The sequence below is a fragment of the Phoca vitulina genome, unplaced genomic scaffold (genome assembly GCF_004348235.1).
Source record: "Phoca vitulina isolate PV1807 unplaced genomic scaffold, GSC_HSeal_1.0 scaffold36, whole genome shotgun sequence".
In the NCBI taxonomy this organism is placed as follows: Eukaryota; Metazoa; Chordata; class Mammalia; order Carnivora; family Phocidae; genus Phoca; species Phoca vitulina.
In genome coordinates, this window is record NW_022589739.1 from 3,449,902 (window position 1) to 3,472,013 (window position 22,112).

At 40.1% G+C, this 22,112-nt stretch overlaps 2 protein-coding genes across 6 annotated transcripts in view; one reads left to right on the plus strand and one right to left on the minus strand.

Moving 5' to 3' along the window:
• The window catches only part of RRAS2 (RAS related 2), a 90,815-nt gene extending 79,524 nt beyond the window's left edge, over positions 1-11,291 (plus strand). For all 5 annotated transcript variants that reach the window (XM_032427133.1, XM_032427134.1, XM_032427132.1 and 2 more), the window contains 2 exons: positions 7,678-7,796; positions 9,767-11,291. In XM_032427133.1, coding sequence (XP_032283024.1) covers positions 7,678-7,796; positions 9,767-9,854 — 207 coding nt within the window. In that variant the 3' untranslated portion in view covers positions 9,855-11,291. The remainder of the gene's footprint in view (positions 1-7,677; positions 7,797-9,766) is intronic.
• Positions 11,292-18,861: 7,570 nt separating this feature from the next.
• SPON1 (spondin 1) overlaps positions 18,862-22,112 on the minus strand; it is a 250,264-nt gene continuing 247,013 nt past the window's right edge. Inside the window, exon 16 of the mRNA XM_032427131.1 lies at positions 18,862-20,537. Coding sequence (XP_032283022.1) covers positions 20,374-20,537 — 164 coding nt within the window. The 3' untranslated portion in view covers positions 18,862-20,373. The remainder of the gene's footprint in view (positions 20,538-22,112) is intronic.

A 22,112-nucleotide genomic window follows, 5' to 3' on the forward strand; every position in this document is an offset into this window, starting at 1 on the left:
TTAACCTCTGCCTCCTCCCTCCTCCCTTTGCTGATATTTCCTTCTCTCTCTCTCAGGTGTCTTAGTGCTCAGATACACCTTCTCCTAAGGCTCTGGATGTATAAAGACTACCATGCTTCACCTCCCAGCCTTTGAGAGCCGTGCACAGCACATTTGAAATTGAGGTGCTATGCTAAAGGTTTTTTACCTTTGTAAAGTCTCTTCAGAATTAAAGGTGTTGCCTAGAATGTCTTAGCACCTTCCCTTGCTTTACCAACAGCCTGGACAGGCCACAGGGATCCCATAAAAATTTCTTCCCCGTTCAGAAATGCTTACTTACTTACTTACTTCCCCATTCAGAAATGCTTACAGAACCCCTAAGAGGTTCTTACTCAGTAACCAGTCTGGCTTGCTTCGTTATTGACCCAGTTCATTGTTTTCTGCCTTTGTCTTAGACACAATCCTTTGGACTTTTTCTAGTTTCTAGCTTGTTTTCTCTTAAATAACAAATGCCAGTTCTCCATGTTCTTTGAATTTGTGGGTCTGCCCTGGGCATTCCTCCTACTGATCCCTGAAATTCTGAACCTGTCTGGGAAGGGAGATCAGCCAGAAGAGATTTTGCTTACTTTCTTTTGGCTTCCGGATCTCTAGATTTGCTTCTTCCACCCACCCACCCACCCACCCATCCATCCATCCATCCATCCAATATTTATTGAACCCTTTTTCTAGACACTAATGACAGAGCAATAGAAAGAACAAAGTCACTGAAGTTTACATTAAATAAAAAGAATTTGAATGGTTAGCGTTATCACACACCTGTCCCTTAGAGATACATTGATCATTTTGTTTATCCTGTCAAAGATGTAGGAGGAAAACATAGGTAAATGACTTGTTTGTGCTTACTGAAAATGTTAAAGTAGGTAAATATGATAGCACACTGATTCTGAAATTTAATACAGCAGTATGTGGGCTTGGATTGTGGGCTTCGTGATAGCTCTGATTTCAAGTTTCTTGTCCTTGACTCAGCCTTGCCTAGAAACGGACGGTTTTGCTTTTTGTTTTTACCTCGTCTTTTCTCCCCCAGCTTACCTTAGCCTCCCCCTCTCCTTTCCCCTGTTAGGTGCTAGTGGCCACTGTTAATTTGAGAAAGGAACCCATTACACTTGTAATAATACCTAAGTGTACTAACCCCCCCTCTGTCTGTTAGTACCTTGACCACAGTCTGCCCCTGTAGCCTCCTAAGAAAAGGACATCACCCCTACCTGCCAATAGTAGATTAAGGGTCCTCTTCTCGCCTTACCTGTTTGTGCCTTGTCTGCATCTAAAAGATTTGTAAACCATTGAGTTTATGTAGCATGAGGGCCTCTCAGTTTTGAGCGGTTAGTTTTGTTCATGCTTTGTCCTTAGCACATAGAACAAAGATATGTACTCAATAAATATTTGCTGAATGAATGATTCAAGGCATCAGTGAATCAAGCCGTGGTATTAATTTGATGATTCTTTCTGTGCAATAGATATTTTTGAAAACAAAAACAAGTTTTGCTTCTGTAAATTTACATTATTCATTAACCAGGCGCATCCTTAAGTGAGCATTACGAATGTTTAGGTCTATTCCTATGAAACCCAGTTTGTTTAATGAAATTGCTCTCATCATTCTTATTTTGCTCTTCTCTATTTGGATATACATAGTACTAGATAAACTTATTATTGTGGATTATCTTCTAATACTCATTTGTGCCTTGGAAGTGAGACTCACTGGAGGTTCCCAAGTGTAGATCTGTGAATTTGTTCTATCAGATTCACCTTTGTTGTTTAAAACAAAACATTCCTGGGTGGTGCTGACCTACCAAGTTAAAATATTCAGGAGATATGGTTTATCTTTATAAAATTCTCTGGGTTGGGAAACCTCTAGGAAATCCTTATTTGTGTAGCTTTCAATCTACATATGCAATGTTCTTTGTTCCATGCGATAGTCTTTTTGTGCATTTTTGTTTGCTTTGGTGGTAGCAGTGTTATTTCTTAGTTAAAATAATGCTACACCAGTGAGCTCAAAAGCAGCTCTATATGTGGTTAGAGATTTCTTGACCAGAAATGTGTGTACAAACTCTTGTTGACCTCGATTCCTAGGAGACAGTGATGTGAGACCATGCTTTAAAAGTAAATGAATGAAGCACATAAATCATCTTAGTAGTGGGATTATCTTATCATCTTGGTCATTAATTAATTTTTCTTACTACGTATAGGTAGGTAATTTGCCATTTCTCTCTGGCTGAATTACATTATGAAGGAGGGATGGGGCAAGATAGCTTTTGGAAGAATGAGCAGAAAGACAAATAGCAAAATTCTTAATTTTTTAATTTTTTTTTTAAATAGCAAAATTCTTAAGGACATGTATTTCCCTTCCCCAAAGTTATATTAATAACGTAATTTTGATTGACTTGTCTCAAATATTAATTTTTATTTTTCTTCCTATATGTTTTCATTTACTTATTTGATTGGTCATACTCTGTCTACTTAACATATGTCTTTATTAGTTAACGACGCTGCACTCTTCTGGGCTCTGGGCGTACAAAGACAAATACGCCTTACTCCCTAGCTGCAAGGGATGTGGTGTTGGGAGAGTGGGAAAGCAAACCCAAGAATTGGAGTTTAGTGTGTTTAGGGTTTTGTCACTGGTCACTGTGTAGGGCATGATGGGAACTCCAGGGTGCTGTTCCAAAACCTCAGTGGCACTAAGGGGGAAGTTATTGATTGCTTGAGTCTTGAAGTGTTATTGAGGAACAAGTTAAGAATGTAGTGTTGGGAGAGAAGGGGTGGCATCCCAGGAAGAAGGAACAGAATTTGTGACAGCATGGGGATTTTTTTTGTAGGAAGGAATTTCCCATGTCAATTGAAAATAGGAATTTTCTTTTTAAATTGGCTTCTGTGAAGCTTTCTTTTCTTAGTTGGCTTCCTTACTTGTTAATTGCTTGCTTGATTTGATTGATTAATATTTCAAAACCATAGGCTTTATGGTATATAAACCATTTTGAAGAGAGGCAGGAAAGTTTAAAATTTACAAAAACTTGGGTATACCAGTGCTGTGGAGAACCTGCCTGCTGCCCTTCTGGAGCACAACAAGGTTATCAACTATTATGAAGTAATTATTAGATGTATGTGTTAATGTAATAAACTAATGATACTACATTGAGGTTGCTGAATTTTAGAAATGGAATATTAAATTGGGAGAACAAGATACCTTAAAAGACTAGAGGGAATAATACCTTGAGCTCAAATAAGGCCAGGAATAATTCCTATTCTAGTTAGCCAGAGTGAAAAATCTCATAATTCTTGGGTTATTGGGTAGTGTACGCAGACAGGTTTTGTTCCAGTAGTAGGACAAAATTAACCCTGAACGAATTCTGTTCTGGTACTATGTAGCAAAAAGGATCACACTTTCCAAATAACTGCATCCCAGAAGAAAGCTCAAGAACATTTATAGGAATATAAACTTTCTAGAACCCAATAGGTAAAAGTCCAGTACCCAACCATCCACTCAAAAATTACCAAGCAAGAAGCAGGAAAATATGATTCACAATAAGGACAAAAAGCGGGGACTAGAAACAGACCCAGAAATGACACAGATGATAGAATTAGTGAACAGATACCTTAAACAGTTCTTAGGACTCTATTCCATATGTTCAAGAAGCTAGAGAAAAGACTGAAATTGCATATGGTAGGTAGAGACATGGAAGATGGAGAAAGATCAAAATCAGACTTACAGAAATTAAGAACTACAATGTCTGAGACGAAAAATACCCTGGGTGGGATTAACAGCCAGAAATAATAGCTGAAAAGTGTCTGAACTTGATGAAGACTAAAATGCGTACATCTAAGAAACTCAGCAAACCCCGGGCATAAGAAATATGAAGAAAATTATGATAGGACACATACATTTTAATGAAATTATTTAAAACCAGTGATAAAGAGAAAATCTGAAAGATAACCAGAGGAAAAGAAAACTATTACACACAGAGGAACAGAGCTAAAGATGGCAGCAGTCATCATGGTTTCTCATGGGCAGTGATGCAGGGGAGAAGAAGATAGTGGCACAACATCTTTCAAGTATTGAAAGAAGAAACTTGTCTAGAATTAAATGCCCACTAAAAATGTATTTCAAAAATGAAGGTGAAATAAAGACTTTCTCCAGATGTGCAGAAGGTGAGAGGATTCATTACCATCAGACCTGCATTACAAGAAATGAAAAGAAGGAAAATTATACCAAATGGCAATCTGGATCTGTACCAAAAAAATGAAGAGCACCAGAAATGATAATTGTGTGGGCAAATATAAATTACTTTTACTGTTCTTTAAATCTCTTTAAAATATAATGGGATGTTTAAAGCAAAAATAATAGCCGTCTATTATGAGGTAAAAGGTAATAACAATAAAAAGTGGGAGGGAGAAACGTTCTATTGTAATAAGGTTCTTACACGATATGTGCATTGGTGTAAAGCATTTGAATTAGACTGTGATGAGTGAAAAATGTGTATCATAAACTCTAAAGCAGTCATTAAAACAACATAATACATAGTTCATTAGCCAATAAAGGAGAGAAAATGGAATCATAAGAGCAATACAGTTAACCCAAAAGAAGGGTTAGTTCAAAGAACAAATGGGGTGGGTAGGAAAGAAAGTTCAAGATGACCCCGTGACATCAGTAATCACATTAGCAGTAAATAGTGTGAGCACCTCACTTAAAAGGCAGACTTCGTCAAATTGGATAAAAAAGTGAGACCCTACAAGAAATCTACTTTCAGTGTAAAGGCACAAAGAGGTTAAAAGTGAAAGACTGGGGTAAGATACAGCATGCTGATCTTAATGGAAAGTTTGCTGAAATGGCAACATAAGTATCAGCCTAAGTCCCTTTCAGAGCAAAGAAGATGACCAGGAATAAAGAGGATTGTTTCATAATGAAAAAGAGATGGTCATTAAGAGAACATAACAATCCTAAACATTCATATACTGAATAACAACTTCAAAATTCTTAAAGCAAAAATTGAAAGAACTGCAACAAGTAATTGACATACTCATAGTCGCAATTTTCAACACTGCTCTCAGTAGTTAAGTAGAGAGAAAATCAGTAAGGATGTTGGCGGCTTGAATAACATTATTGAACAACTTATTCTAACTGACATTTAGTGAATGCTCCACCCAACTATAGCAGAATACACATTATTTTGAAATGAGAACAAGTCTCAATAAATTTAAGAGGACTCTAGTTGGGCCCGGTATTTTCCTTGACCATGGTGGGACTAATGGAAATCAGGAAACCTCTAAATATGGGGAAACCAACAAACTTCCAGCTAACCCTTGGCACAAAGGAGTGATCAAAAGGGAAATTAATAAAGTATTATGAACTGAATTATAATTAAAACACAACATAATCAAAATTTGGGATGCTACCAAAGAGGAAAATATAGAGAAATTTGTAGTATTAAGTGGTTATTATTAGGAAAGAAAAAGTCTCCATTCAGAGACTAGCTTCTACCTTAAGAAACTAGAAGAAAAAAGCAAATTAAAACCATAGTAATTAGAAGAAGGGAAATACTAAAGAATGGAAATCAACGACATTGAAAATAAAAAATCCATAGAAGGATAAATCTGGTTTTTAGAAGATTAGTCAAAGTGACAAATCTAGCCAGAATGACCAGGTGAAAAAGAGCAAAGCACAAATTACCAATAGAGTAATGGAAGAGATTCCAGCACTTCAGATCTTACAGATACTGAAAATATAATAAATACGATATAAAGAAATACTATGCTATAAAGAAATACCATACTATAAAGAAACTTTATACCAATAGATTCAGCAAGTTAGATGAAATATTTCTTAAAGGGCGCACACACTGCCAAAACTCAAGAAAAAAGATTAGATAACCCGAATAGTGCTGTATCTGTATAATAAATTCGGCTGGTTGTAAAAACCTTCCCTCCGAGAAAACCCCAGGCCCAGGTGGATTTGCTCGTGAATTATGCCGAACTGATTTTGCTGAAAGTGTTCCAGAAAATTGAAGAAGAGAGGGTTCTTTCCAACTCCTTATATGAAGCCAACATTACTCTGATACCAAAGCCAGACAGAGACATAAGAATACTATAGTCCAATAATTCTTGTGAACACAGATGTAAAAATTCTTAAAATTTCAGCAAATAGAATTTAACAGTACATGTATGAAAAGGACAATGCATCATTACTCAAGTGGGGTTTATTCCAGAAATGCAGTGTTGATTTAACAGGCAAAAATGAATCAACACAGTTCACCGTATTAATAGACGAATGTGGAAAAATCATGATCTCGGTAGATGAAGAAAAAAACATTTGAGAAAATTTAACATGCTGTTGAAAACTCCTTCCGGATGGACTAGCGGGAACTTTGTTGACATGGTGAAGGGCATGTGCAGTGAAGGCCTACCCCAAACCGTGTGCTTCATGGGGAAGGACTGAATGCTGCTGGCACGGCACTGATGTGCTACGCTGGGAGGGCCGGCCAGAAAGAAATGAAGGGCGTCCACATCAGAAGGAGGCAACAAAACCGTCTTTAGTAGCAAATGACATGATCCTGTAGAAAAGCCTATGGAATTTACAAAAGAACACCCAGATAAGTGAGTTTAACGTAGTTCCAGGGTATAACATAAATACACAAAAATCATGATCCGATTTTTTTGTAGAGAGAAAGGTACATCACTGAAAAAAGACCAGAAGAATGCAGTTCTCTACGGGAGATAGGTTCCTGAGTCCACCCCCTTCCCCAATCTGTAGTTTCTAACTTCTCTGCAAGTGTTTACTTCTGTGGTAATGATAGCAATAAAAGTCATTGTTTTAGAAAGAGTTTTCAGCCACACTATATAAATGTGATCTAATTTAGCGTTTCTCATTTTTCGGTAAATGTCATGACTTCATGAAGACTTTTACACTGAAAACGTGTGGGGCATTGTACTCATTTTATGTTTCTTATTCTGTCCTACCATTTTAGGTTGTTAGCTCTGCCACCCTTCACATTCTAGTATCAGGAAGGCATTGTGATCGTAATCATTACTCATTTTTCTCATGTATTTATTGAGCGTCTCCTATGTACCTGGTATTGGGGAATGCAGAGATGAGGAAGACCCACGGTCTCTCAAGGCTTCCGTCCTCATCTCTTCATTATTTTCTCTCTTGGCTTCTTGTATTTAAGCTTTTCTAGACTTCTTTTAGTTCTAGGAACTTGGAAAATGCACCCCTCCCCCCCAGTTGGCTCTCATACCTGCCGTTTCTTTTGTCAGGGATACTTGTTACCCCACCCCACGTCACTGCATACTCTTTATTTAGTTCTTAGTTTAAATGTCATTCCTCAGGGAAGCTTTTCCTGATGTGCCCAACAGGGTTATAGAGTCTGCTAGCACCTTGTACTTTCCTTTCCCAGAATTTATCACCATTGTATTTAATACTTTTTGAGTAATCACCAGACTGAAACCTTGTTGCATGGTCATATTTTCATCATTGAGCTGTTCTTCAGAGGTGGGCTTCAGTATGTTTTGAGCTTGTGAGTCTCTTGGTTTATCTTATGACAAAGCAGCTTGGTCCCTGGCTGCATTAGCCGTGTAGTCCATGGCTAAGGATTAGATGGAGCAGATCTGATTTTTAATTCTGTACCTCAAATACAACTCTTGGAATTTCAGGTAACACAGGAAGAAGGACAGCAGTTAGCGCGACAACTTAAGGTAACATACATGGAGGCGTCAGCCAAGATTAGGATGAATGTAGATCAAGCTTTCCATGAACTTGTCCGGGTTATAAGGTAAGTGAAATACATCTTAGAAGTTTGTTTTAATTTATTGAATTTGACAGGTAATCACACTGTGTTGTTTAAAACCATTAGCTGAAAAAGAAATTGCCACTCAGTGTTTTCTGTAAGAAAGAGGAAGCTGTATGTAGAAGTGTTTCTGTGCTAGGAGCTAATGCCCACAGCATATTACAAATTTTAACTAAGGACATATTGTACACTGGGTACTTCCTATATATAAAACCAAGTTCAGTTACATTGAAGGAGAGAGTACACGTAGGGATTTTGAGAAGAATCTATGCTGCTTCCAAAGGTGTCCGTGGCATGAAGATGACAATAGCTAACATTTGGGTGGCAGTCTCTGTCAGATACTGCACCTCATACTTCACGTGTATTACGGCATTGAATCCTCACCACAACCCAGTAAGCTAAATCCTTTGATCTGTCCTCACTTTTGGATGAGAAAGCAGGTACACAGAGGTGAGTTAACTTGCTGAGAGTTTTGGCTTTAAATGGTAGGGCTGGCACTCAAATCCATCTCTCTGATTGCAGAGCCTGTGCTCTTCAGCTTTGCTTCATCCCCGTCTCTTCCCAGGCTGAGAGTGAGCCAGGTAGTAGAGAGTCAGGCCTCCCATTCGTGGGGTGAAGTATGATATCACAGATAACCAAGGGGTTTTCTGTCTGTTGGCCTAGAACGCCCCTGTGGTTCAGAAAGTGTTAATGGTACCAGGAAGCTTGAGGTGATGGGTGAGGTCACCTGGAGTTAGTTTCATGTGAGAAAAGTTGGGTTGCTAGTGTGGGAGGGGTTTAATTTGATTATTTTTAGCCTTGGTGGCTTGGCCTCTCCTTCACCCTGGGCTCTCTAAGATCTGCTAGTCTCTCTGCCTGCCAGGTATGTGGAGTGAGCTGGTGTTAATTGTGTATCTAAGGTGAATCAACATCTGAGCTATGGGCTTCTTGTGCTTTTTTAGCCCTTTGCCTGGGCATTCTCTTTGTGGGGAAAGAAGAGTAAGGATTATAGTTTTTCATTTTTTAGTGGTTTGTTAAAAGTACGAGTTCCGTTTTTAAATGAGCACAGAGTTTCAGTTTTGTAAGATGAAGAGTTCTGGAGGTGGATGGTGGTGATGGTTGTACCACATTGTAAATATATTTAATACTATTGAACTGTATGCTTAAAAATGGTTAAGATGTTAAATTTTGTTATATGTATTTTAACATGCTTGCGTGTGCACACAAATCAGTACCTTCTTAACATAACTTTTACTGCCTTTGGAAATATTTTGTCCTTAGTTTTGATCCTCAGAATCTATATCCATGTCCGTCAATCTGGAGTGAGGAGTGGGTAGAGGAGGCTTTTTAAAAAAATGTTTAATTTTAATTTTATTTTTATTTTAAGTAGGCTCCATGTCCAACGTGGGGCTTGAACTATGACCCCGAGATCAAGAGTCGCATGCTCTACCCACTGAGCCATCCAGGTGCCCCTAGAGGAGGCTTTTTTATGCCAGGCACTGATAGGCCTTTAAACATAACAGTCTTCTTAAATCCTCATAGCAACTGTGAAAGGTAGAGTTTTATTATTCCCTTCTAAAAAACTGAGGCTCCACAGAGGTCAGCTGACTTGTGGCTAGTAAGTGGCAGAACAGGCATAGGAACTGCGTACCTCGTACTTTATATTCTACTCTAGCAATGGACGCTTCTTCTTAAGTATACCTTATAGTCATGGAATTTCAAATTGGGAAGGGAACTTAGAGGTCATTGAGTTCAGTATCTCAATCTGAGTCAAGACTCACCTGTAAGTGAAACTCAGCTCTGCTTATGCTGGTGTTGAAACATTTGTGCCTTTTTTCCCCTCGAAGATTTGCTTTGATTCCCTAGTTGAAATTCAACATTGAGAAGCATATGCACATAAACTAGGCTTGTCCAGAAATTATATATTTGTGATATTACCAGCAAGACAATTATATGTAGATTTTTCTGTCTTACAGGAAATTTCAAGAGCAGGAATGTCCTCCTTCACCAGAACCAACACGGAAAGAAAAAGACAAGAAAGGCTGCCATTGTGTCATTTTCTAAGAATCCCTTGAATTTTAGCTACCAACTGCCAGGAAAAGCCCTCATCTTCTCCTTCTCTCCTTATGGTTTACATCACATCACGTTGGTACCTTTCTAGCCTTAGACAAATGATCACCGTGGTAGCCTTAGACCTAGAAGCTGGCTAATCCTTTCTGTGAAGCTAATCCTATGGTCATTTCAAGACAGATTTAAAGGAAACACTAAGGCTGCTTCAAAGATTATCTGATTCCTTAAAAATACTGATCTATATACACAGACACATTTCTTTTTTAAGGGCTTACATTTTAATAGGGATGAATCAGTTTTGGAACCTAAGCTGTTTGCCAAGCTGAAGTCATAGGTTGTGAAATAACTTTTACCTTCTGGAATCATATTTCCTATTGTTACTCTAAATAGAAACGTAAGGAGTTTCTTTAAAATGTGAATTTTTGCCTATCTTTAAAAATTTTGATGTCAACTTTAGTTAACCTGAAATACACTGAATTGAACCACAAAAATGAGACATCTCAGACCTTTACTGATGCTACAGCCTTTGTTTTCCAGTGGCCAAAATACCAAATGCCTCTTGTATTTATAGGTTAAAAACTGCATATGAAGCCTTTATTAAGTGCTCCACTCCTGAAGAGGATAGTAATGTTCTGTGTGGCCAAATATTTGGACTTATTCTGGACTTAAGGCATTTCAATGTTCTTGGTTTTTTAAGTTAACTCTTTTCACAGCCTTGTCGAGAGTAAAAATAAATAATTTCTGTCTGTCTTCCTTTTCAAGTATTTCTGGATAAGGGATTCAAAAAAACTAAAACTGTTTTTGTTTGTAATATAAAATATGGAATTGATCTTTCCGAGGTCAGAGATGATTAATGTTTTTGCTATATACTTTTATACATTATTTTCTTATCAAACTAGTTAACAAGTATTTTTATATGTTTGTAAGCAAATATGCTTTCACAGCATACCTTGTGTATATGTAAAGATAAGTATTTAATTCTCACTGTTCACTTTTAACTGACAAAGAAAAAAAAAACAGTGAAAACTACAGAAACTGTGGTAGAACTTTACTTGCCGTGCTGGTCCTGGTCCTGGTGGCGCCCACCTCTGGCCAGTCACATACCTGCTCGAGAAACCTTCTCCATAGATTACAACAGGATGAGAATCTGAAGTCACTTTTGATACCCCCGTACTAGGTATTGGCTGTTATATCAAGTAGTAAGTGTAAAACTTAATTGACAATTAGTATAACTGTGGATGGCTTCTGATTTTGTTTTTAATTCTGTGGATTGTGTTTAAACAATTCAAAAGTATGTTCCTGATCGTGAGATACTAAGTGGTATTGCACAGTTGTCACTTTATTGAATGTGTACAACAGTCCCATGAAGTTGATAAAGCGTACCCTTGTATAGCTTCAGGTGCTAGAATTAAAATTGATCTGTTATCACAAGATAAGGTTTGATGACTTGTTATTTTGGTGGTTTCTTGAAGGAATGAGTGTTGTAAGAAACTTATTTTAGTAGCTAGTTCTGTGCCTTTTTCTGACAGTGCCATAGGGTTTGAATCTAAAAATCAGTATTAGTTATTTAGCAGGTGAAATTGAAGTGAAATGGCTCGGTGTTCTTAGGGATTTCCCGCATATTTTCTTGAGTTGGTGTTTCTTAAACGTTTTCTATGAAGTGCCCCTGACAGAAAACCCATCTCTGAAGGAGAGAGGAGGGTGAATACATACACATATACTCCTCTGAAGATGAAGCTTAAAATAGCTGAAGCAAAATGCACACATTTATTTGAATGCTTATTAAAATTACTGCCCAGGAAGGTAGAAACCCATAGTTGTCGTGTGGGTTTTGATACTATAGTGCTATTGCATATCCTTGTTAGGACTTTCATTTGGGAATATTTTTCATTCATCATAGGTAACTTCAGATAACAAGAGATTGTCTACATGATAGGTAGATTTAATGGGAAACCTTTAATTTTATTCTGAATAGATGATTTATAGCAAAGCAGTTTGAAGGTTAAATTTTGTTACATCAGTTTACTTTTTTTTCCTCTCTGTGCTTCACTTCGGATACTTTTTATTGCTACATCTTCAAGTTCCCTAACCTTTTCTTCTGTTGTTTCATCTGCTGTTAATCACATTTAATGAATTTTTCATTTCAGACGTTGTGTTTTCTTTTTTCTTCTGTAGAAGTTCTGTTTGGCTCTTTTTTACATCTTCCATCTCTCTCACTGTGCTCATGTATTTCTCTTATCCAGCCCCTCTCGGCTGAGTTCCTGGGGAATTGAGTCTAATATCTTATCTATCTGTGGTGTGCAATGAATTAACTAACTTCTCTTCAGTGCATCTAGGGTGGTTCTAGCTGTGTACCATCCTTGGGAGAATTGAGAAAGGCTGCTTTGATATTTGAACATGGTTATAATGTCTCTTTTTAAATTCCTTATCTCTATAATTTTTGAATGTTTCTGTTGACTGATTTTTCTGTAGTTATGGATCACATTCTTCTGGTTTTTTGTTTTTTGTTTTTTGTTTTTTTTTTGCATGTATAGTAAGTTTTGATTGGATGCTGGACATTGTGTATTTGTTGGGTGCCTAGATTTTGTGGTCTTCATTTAAGGTTTTTTTTTTTTTTTTTTCCTTTTTCTGGTAGTTAATATATGTGTAGTTCAGTTTAATCCTTTCAAGGCTTGCTTTTAAACTTTACACAGTCTCAAGTATCTCCCCCCTCCCTCCCCCCCCCGCCCCGCCCCTGCAGGATGGTTTAGCTCTAGTACTAAGGTGTGGCCCTCTTAGTGTCTCTACTGAATGCCCTGTGTAATCATTGAGAACTCTCCAGTTTGGCTAATGGGAACCAAACAATTCCCAGCCCATGTGAGCTCTGGGGAACCATTCTATCCATAGCTCCTGGAACATCCTTTACCCAGCCTCTGGAGTTTCATTCTATACATGTATATCTTAATATCTAGCAAAAACTTGGTGACCCTATGCATATTTTTGGAGTCCTTTTTTTCTGTGTAGCTCTCTCCCCTCCAGAACTTTGTCCTGCAACTTTCAGCTGCCTCAGACTCCCGGTGTCTGGGACAGATCTCCAGTGTCTGTCTTTTCAGCTTAGGGAAACATTTATGCCCTGCTTGGGATCCCCCATCCTTTCTGCAATCTGGAATGTGCCTCTGGCAGAAAGTCAGGGCAATCTTAAGGCTTACCTTTTTGTTTCTCTTCCATCAGAGATGGTAGTCCTCTGCTGTCTGGTGCATAATGGCTGAAAATAGGTGTTTCACATACTAACTCCAGTTTTCTGGTTGTCTAGGGTAGGAGGGTAAATCTGGTTCCTGCTACTTACTCCTCTGTTGGAAGCTGAAGTCTCTCCCATGTGATATCTATCATACAATCAGAGGTGCCTTGTAGCCCTCTTAATTTATGACTTGAAATCTTTTTTTTTAAAGAATGGCCAGTCTTGTGGCATGAATAGTCCTTGTCTGTGTGACCATTTTTTTTTTCCTCTATAGCTGGGGGATTGGGAAATTGTTTTTTTGCAAAGGACCATATGGTAAATATAAATATCATCTTGGGTTTTGTGGGTTATACGGTCTCTGTCCCAGCTACTCAGCTCTGCCGTCGTAGCACCAAAGCAGCCATAAACAGTGTATAGATGAACGAATGTGGCTCTGTTCCAATGAAACTTTATGTGGGGACATTGAAATTTGATTTCATATCATTTTCATGTCATGAAATATTAATCTTCTTTTGAATTTAAAAAAAATACATTTAAAATTGTAAAAACTATTCTGTACAGATGGCAGATTGGATTTGATCTGTGGGCCATGGTTTGCCAGTCTTGCTCTACAGCACATGTAGCATTTGAGATTACATTCCCAACTTTAGAATCTCTTCTCTTTATATATGTGAAAGTTCTTTCGAACAGTATTTCCTGAACTGAGAATCATGAATTTCTGTCCTAGGAATTTTGTCTCTGTAATACTTGTTTACGGATTTATAGTATTTCAAGGTTGGACGTTATGCCTTGTTGACATACATCTTACATTGATGTCTCTAAATTTGGGCCTTCAAAGTTTTATCATATAAATTGGTCCCTTTATCATTTGACTTTTAAAATTTGCTATAACAAGGTTCTATATACATCAGGTCTACCTTGTTCCTCTTCTGACTTTTCATCACCACTAGTTTTAATTTATTTCTTTTCCCATTCCTGTATATAAATGACCCCATTAAACAGATAGCTGGCAAATAAATAGGACGAGAGGATGATAAAGTGGTTACTTTCAGTATCACTTGACCACATAAGAGTATTTAATGAGTAACTGCATATAAAGTGTCAAGGAGCCTTTTAGAAAAAGGTACTGTAATTTGAACAGATGTCTTTCTGCAGGACTTCATTAGGTGTTCTGGGAAATGGATAAACGGGGAGTGTTTCCTTCCTACAAACTTTGGTTATCTAGTGGAGGAAGACTATGAGTGAGAAGACAAATACCAGGGATGTAGTTAAAGCAGAGTGAGAAGCGTTCACAAAGCTGTCCGGTCCTGCAGGTGGTATCTGCTCCATCTGGAAGATCTGAGGGAGCTTCTTAATTAGAAGTGGTGCTTTGGTCAGAGCTTGATGGATTGGTGGGATCTCAGATGGGGAGGAGAGGAGAAGAGAGGTGGTGGGAAGGAAGGCTGGGGAAAAAGACACAGAGTTGGCACAATGCAGGGAGTATTCTGGGATTGGAACCTTAATCTAAAAGGATTTTAAGTGCAATGGGAAAAAATAATGATAAAGTAGACTGGGCTTGGGTTGTGGAGAGCTTTAAAAATAGGATGGCCCTTCTGTATGTAATGGGGAGCTGCCAAGGATTCTGAACAGGGAGTGCCTGGATCTAATCTAGTGGTATGGATGACAGAGCAGTGCAGCTTTGAGGAAGGGTGGTCAGGTAAGAGGTTATTCGAGTCATGGAATCTGTCTCTTTCCAATTTGTTCTGCCACCTGTGTTGTTGCAATTGCTTTTGAAGTAGTCTTTTTATGTGCATTTTGCCCCCACAAAGCTGTTCTGTAAATACAGCTAAAGGGATCTTTTTTAGCCCATAAATTAAATGTTACACTACTGCTTAAAATCTGTCATCACCTCAGTGCACTTGGACTAGTATCCAGATTCCTTCCCATAGTGTACAAAGCAAGCCCCTTGCAGGATCTGTCCTCGCTTCTCACACTCAGGCTGATGTACTTTCTTACACCCTATAGCATGCCGGGGTTTCCCAGACTGTTGACTCACCTGACTATTCCAGTTAGGTGTTTCAGCCTTTTGCTTTTATTTTAGATGCCTCCTGCTCAAAGAGCCCTCTTGAACCAGCCCCTGTAGCACCACTTTGCCCTGTATTTACTTAGGGACACATGGACATCTGTGATGATTTTGTCTGTCTTGTCTGATCTGTACTTGAGTGTCGTAGGCTCTGAGGGCAGAAGCACATCTGCTGTGTTTAGTGCTTTACCCCACAGTGCCTGGCATGTGCAGGAAAACCATTTGATGAATGAGTAAGGCACACAGGCAACTCTAGTGGTAGAAATACATGGTGATTGTGGCAGTTACATGCAGGGTGAGTCCAGGAGGCATTTGGGAATGCGGATTGGAGCTCCAAAGAAGAGGCTAGGACTGCCAAGTGCAGGTTGGGAATTTATCTGTTTTGATCTGGTGATTGAAGAGGTGGGAGTGGATTGAAGTAGAAGGAGTTTGAGAGAAGATCCAAGGGTAAAACTTTTGGGGAAGACGAACATTTGGGGATAAAACAGTAAAAGGCAGCAGAAAGCCAAGAGAAGCAGCCAGAAACTGGAGAGAACTAGGACACTATTGTCAAAGAAGCCAAGGGGTGGTCAGAAGCTGTGAGTGCTGTACAAAGATTGGGGTGGGAGAGGTGGGGAGGAGTAAGAGGCAGCAGTGATTGCATAGATGTTGCTGATGACTTTGAAAGTTTTGTGTCAGTCATCTGGTTGTGGGAACCAGATTGTAGTGGGTTGTGGTGTAATTGGAGGGCAAGGAAGTAGAGGAAGTGTGGGCTACCATTCTGAGAAATTCTGTGGCAAAATCAGAGGGTGATGGGGCAGTTACCGTGCTTGCATAGGGTCGGCTGTTAGAGGAATTAGAAGAGCCAGGGCATGGTACTTAATCATAGATAAGTAGGTATGCAGGTCTGGAAGTAGGTATTGCCATGTAGACACGGATGCTTTGGAGACATTCAGAGGCTGGCATCCCTTTCTGCCTGGGTAGTGCGAATGGCACACAGCGCTGCACTTCTCACACTGTCTCCGGTGAGCGGCCAGTCTGGAAAATTGTTCCTCCCCGCTGCTGGGGAACGATACTTTTGCTAAATGTAATTTAAAAAACCCAACTCTTAGAAAAATAATCATACTCTTGGATATTGTGGCAATGTCAAATTACCGTAAAAGTTTCTGAACACTTGTTTTCAATTTTTGTATCTCGTTGTAGGCTGGTGACGGTTGGTGGACGTTCTCAGGCTGCACGTCTCTGCGTAGTGCTAATGTAGTGGGTAAGGGAGCGGCAGATTGAGGTATTTTTCACCAGTGCTCCTTCTGACTTCCCAGATAGGCTCGTGAATTCCAGGGGAAGAGCACAGTAGGAGATGCTTGCCTCCTAAAAACACAGACTCTACTTTCATATTTTTACAGAAAAAAATACAGACTCTACTTTTACAAATGTCAAGTGTTGTAAAGGAGTCTGTAGTCTTGAATAAGATGTTTGCCGTTGTCCCTTCTGCTAATACTTAAAATTATTTGAAGTAAAGGGAAACTGTTCAAACACATAACAGTTAAAATCTGAGGACCGTTAAATATGAGAAATCCTCGAATATGAGAACTATTACCAGTCAGTTCTAAAGCCAGGAAGTGGTTAAGAACATATTTCATGAGAATTTAGAGCAGTATGAGAAAATGTTAATGAATGCTATCTTCTGTTCAACATTATAAATGTTAAGTGAAAAATCTGAAATTGCATTTTGGTCTGATGAGAGCCGGTTTAAAAGTAATGCACGTATATTTTATTTGTCAGGACATTTTCAGTTATAGGTGGCAGAAACACAAGTCAGGCCAGCTTCAACACAAAGTGGGCATTTACTGGTTTCTGAAGAAGTGGGGGGCTGCTGAGGTGAAACTGGCATCCCAGGACTCCTCCGTCAGCGTGCCGTCACAACTCGTTCTCAGGATGAGAACTGGCTAAACTGGGGAGGTGGGGCAGAGAAGTCCTTTAGTGTAAGCCCGCCTGTGTCAGAGCCCGAGCCAGAAAAGGGGGGGAAGTACCTGGCCCCCGCTCTCCTGGCTCCTCAGGACGACAGCAGTGGTGTGAACGCAGGTTCCCTGTGCTTGGCCATGGTAGGACTTCTGCTTCTCTGCCCCGCTGAGTGTATAAAAACCTTCCAAACCCCCAGGGATCTAAAGCAGGGGTGCCATTATTTAAATTTGACATTTTAGTACAGATCTTTTGCTCACAGATTTCAAAGGATTTAAATTGAAGAATTATCTTTGTGCTCATTAGCATTCAGTTGCTATTTATAGTTTTACAGCATTTCACTCATTTTCCAAAAGGGACTAATTTATTTCACTCATTCTCCCTACTTTTGGGCAATATGAAGAATAAAATCAATCATTGTATTATTAAAATTAATAGCACCTAATAACCAAAGAGTGGAATGAGTGTGTCTTCCTTGATTCTGTGTTGTAATTAGGGATTAAACATGTATGTTTACTCTTACTTGGACAGTAGTGTCCATTTCTTTAGGGTGTAAATATTTAACTGGGGGGGGTAAGGGGACTCACCATACAGTCCTGGTACACTATAATATTTAGCTCCTTTAGTCTGTTGCCTGAAACATGTGGGCTGTTTGTTAGGTCACAGAGATCATTTGATACAAAGAATTATTGTATATTGACATTTTAGCCACAGATTTGACCTGGACTAAGTTTCTGGAGAATTGTAGTCCTGTGAGAATGTATAATGTACTCTTACTTCCCATAAGAAGTATACAGACTTCTGAATATGCCTAAGACATGTTTAATACACAAAGTTTAAATTATAAGCACAGCACGAAATCTTTTTTTTCAGTTCTGGGTCTGAAGAAGCCCAGGCTTTATTCTCTTTTGCTACAACAAGATTTCCTTCAATTAATGCAGTGGTAAGGAAGGTGGCAGGTGAGTGACCCATTGTCTGTCTTCTGTAATAGATCTCTGAACTCACTGTCCTCTTAAAATGTGGATGTAAATTGGGTTACAACTGGTTTGACATTGATAAAAATATATACAGTTTAGCTCGTCTTTATGTGGCGGTTCTTACTGGATGTCTTATGATCTCTTTATTATCTTAAGTGGAAGTTGAAACAAATTTCATTTTTGTAGTAAAAAAGTATTTCCAAAAGGATTGGTTAGCCAGGGAAACTATAAACTACCTAACCCAAGACTTTGGTAAGAAAGAGATTTGATGCTTCTTATAAATTCCTCCTTGCAAAAGAAATAATACTTATGTAACAAGAAACAGGTTACCCATTCTCAGCCATTAAGCAGTTACTGGTTTTAAGTCTCCGCAATTAGGATTTAAAATGTATCCCATAGAGACCTGATAAGAACATGAGACACCAGGGTGGCTTGTCCTTAGACTTAGGAATTACTGACTTGAGGGACTTTGATTTTCATGGGTTGAAAATAAGTAGGCCTCTAGATGGCCAAGAATAATGTTGCACAAGTGGGCAGATTCTATATCAAGATTTTCTGTCCTAGTTAAACCTCTTTAACTTCTTTATATTATGCTCCTTTGTGGGGCAAGGTAGCAATTCTTTTAAGGATTACAAAAATAATACTGGAAACAACTCAAAAGTTCCAGAAGACTCAGGGATGTGGTAATAATGGTCCCTCTCAAATGAGGGAGCAAAGACCGTATCTTTTGCTGAATGTGATTCAGGTGGATCACTGGAAAGGGCCCAACCTTCTGAACACTTTTAATTAGTTTAAAAACACGGAAGACAGACCCAAATGAGTTTTTTATTGAAGATTCAGGGCTATATCATATATATGTTGTGTTTGGAAATATTCTGATGTGTTGAATGCAAATTCTTAAAGAAGTGTATTCAGAAACATTGTATACATCTCATCCATGATACATATTTGGATTAAGCATAATGAAAACCTGCAACAGAAATGAAACAGTTTTAACAATAAATGAAGGAGTAAAAACTGCTGCTGTACTCAGTTCAGTAAAACGTCTTCTTACACAAATTCTTGGTAGTCAGAATCCCTGAATTTGATGCTTTCGAGTGCTTCGAAGGGGATGGAAAACCATGGCCTTGCCCACACGTGTGTTGGAGGACCAGAGCCCTGGTGTGGAGAGCCCAGGTAAAGTTTGGCTTTCCCCCCGATTTTCCTACTCGGCCCGATTCTGTAATATTCCTTTCTCCCTCAATCTGTTTTGCTTGGTCTCTGAAACACTTTTCTCTCTACGTATAAAAAAACTTTATGATTTAAAAAAAAAACCCTTTAAAGTATAGATAGTAGTTTTGTTCAAACAGTGGCTTGGTGGGATGTGGGCAGACGTATAACTAAACGATGTTTTCTTGGTAGAACTGGTTTGAAAACTTAAAAGTCTAGATATGTGTCAGAAGATTTTAAAAGCGCAGGTTTGGGACTGCTAGAGAGGCCAGTTTTGCTGCCTTGGCCTTGGTTCTAGTAAGTATGGGAGGTCAGAAGGTTTATAAGGCTGGCTTCCCAGGAGAATTGTGGCCCAAAAAAAAAAAAAAGCCAGGGAAAAATACTTTCTAGACTTAGTGCCTTTTAGCTCAGGTGTAAGAACCGGCGACCTTACATCCCAGTAAAGCGGCCATCATTTCCTTTCTCGGGGCTTTGGGCACCACTATTGGGAGGGGAGGTAAATGTATTCAGAACTTCAGAATTTCTGAAAGAAAAGCCATCCTCTCTCAGTGCTCTTCACGTCTACCAGCTCTGTTTTCCCCACGCGGAGACTCAACAAAGGACCTAAAGTTCCACTAAATTAAAGGACATGGGCAAACAGGAGGTTCCTACACGAGCAAGCAGGCCGAAGGCAAGGAGGAGAGGAATCTGCGCTCTCCATCGGAGCAGGATGGTCTCCTCCCTGCTGTACCCTCGCTGTACCCCGAGGCTGAGGCATGGGAGTCCCTTCCTGCCCCAGCTGCCTCTCCCTGTGGAGGAGGCCAGGCCTCTGTGTGCTGCCCCGGTGGATGCTCCAGAGTGACACATTTCCGTTGAGGACGGGGGGCTGACACGTCTTCTGTGCTGGAGGAGGGCCAGCAGGGGAGGAGGGAGCCCCACGCAGCCTGTGCCTACCAAGCTGTGGACAGAAAGGAGGTCCCCGGCCTCCACAAGACTACTGGGCAAACCAGACTGCAGAAATGAAGACTAGTGGATACGATTTAAATTGCCTTAAACAACAAGCAAACAGACACTCCAGCCATTGGTGACTGTGCAAATCTAGGGTGCAGCCCTGGACCACTTATACCCTGGCTAACAAGGGTGCACATTGCATGCTCTGATCTCCTTCTTGTCCTTGCAGCTGCTAAACTGGGAGCTTTTGAACCTCTTCTTGACAGTCATGTAGCGTTCCTGGATCCCGCCACCACACAGTTTGGTGCACTCCGACCAGGCTGTCCACGGGCGCATCCTGCAGCCTGGAAGCATGGGAAAGCCCAGTTAGGGCAGCAGAAATTGGGAGACCATGCCAAATGCTCAACTCCAGTACACACCTGTCAAATTGAGGGGTCTGGGCTTCCCTGCTCTTGAGTGAAATGATGGGTTGAGTTAAACAATGGTTAGAGTCCTTATGAGGGACTGTCAGCCCTTCTGTGACAGACTGCCAGAAATGACCGTAAATGCTTTGCAGTGTTTCCCATCAAGGGGCAGGAGTCCACATCTCCATCTCTAGAATGCGCTGGGCTATAGGATTTGCTTTGGCCCATGGGACATGAGCAAATAGGACTTGAAAACTGCTGGGAACACTTCCACCACCATGTAAACAAGCCTAGCTAGAATGCTGGAGAGGCCATGTGGAGAGAGGCTCCGGGCAGCCCTTCGGAGACCCCAGTTGCAGGTGAGGCTGGTCTAGACCTTCCAGCTGATAGGAGCTTCATGGGTCCAGCTGAGCCAGCCCAAGTCACTGACCTGCAGAATCATAGTAGTGGTTTTTCTGGGGTGGCTTGTGGATGCAATTAACCACTTGCTCCTGATGCTTTGTTCCCCATGTACTTGGCCTCCTAGATTCCAAGTAAACTCAAGTATAATTTATTACTTCCCCTACACAGATAGATATGCCTGCCTTAAAACCGACTGAGCTACCCAAGCGCCCCAGGGAAGTTAAGTGTCTGACTCTTGATTTTGGCTCAGGTCATGATCTGAGGGTCATGAGACTGAGCCCTGTATCGGGCTCTGTGCTCAGCGGGGAGTCTGCTTGAGCTGCTCTCCCACCGAGCTGCACTCCTGCCTTCCCGCTTGCTCGTGTGTGTGCTCTCGCGCTCTTGCTGAAACAAAAACACCTTCCCTGACCTCCCAGAGGTTAGATCTTTAAAAAAAAAAAAAAGTTTCCATGGCCCTCTAGGTTACTCTTGTACAACCAAGCACGTTTATGATTATCCATCCAGTACTATGCTAAGTTTCCTGGAGAAGACCATGGCACAGTGCCTGCTTGGCATATAGTTGGGCTTAACATTTGTTGAGTGGCTGACTAATGTCCAACAGACAACACTTTGATATGTGCACAGCTCCTTAACAGAAAGGTAGTGAACTATCAGGGAGCATTTCCTAGGTGGAAGTGAAATGTCTTGAGAAAAAGGGGTAACTTGAGCTGTGCCTTTTTTTTTTTTTTTTTAAAGATTTTATTTATTTGACAGAGACACAGAGAGAGGGAACACAAGCAGGGGGAGTGGGAGAGGGAGAAGCCGGCTTCCCGCCGAGCAGGGAGCCTGATGTGGGGCTCGATCCCAGGACCCTGGGACCATGACCTGAGCTGAAGGCAGACGCTTAACGACTGAGCCACCCAGGCGCCCCGAGCTGTGCCTTTTAAAATAGAAACTCAGCATACCCATTAACGTTCAGTTTTACATGGTATCTTCCTCACCTACTCCACGGAATCTAAACACCATCGATCAGTCTGTACCCAGGACTGAACCATGAATCTTTCCAACTCATTTCATGCGTTTGCCAATGAGCGTGCAGTCCTTGCCTCTGGACCAGTTTATTCAACAGTGAAG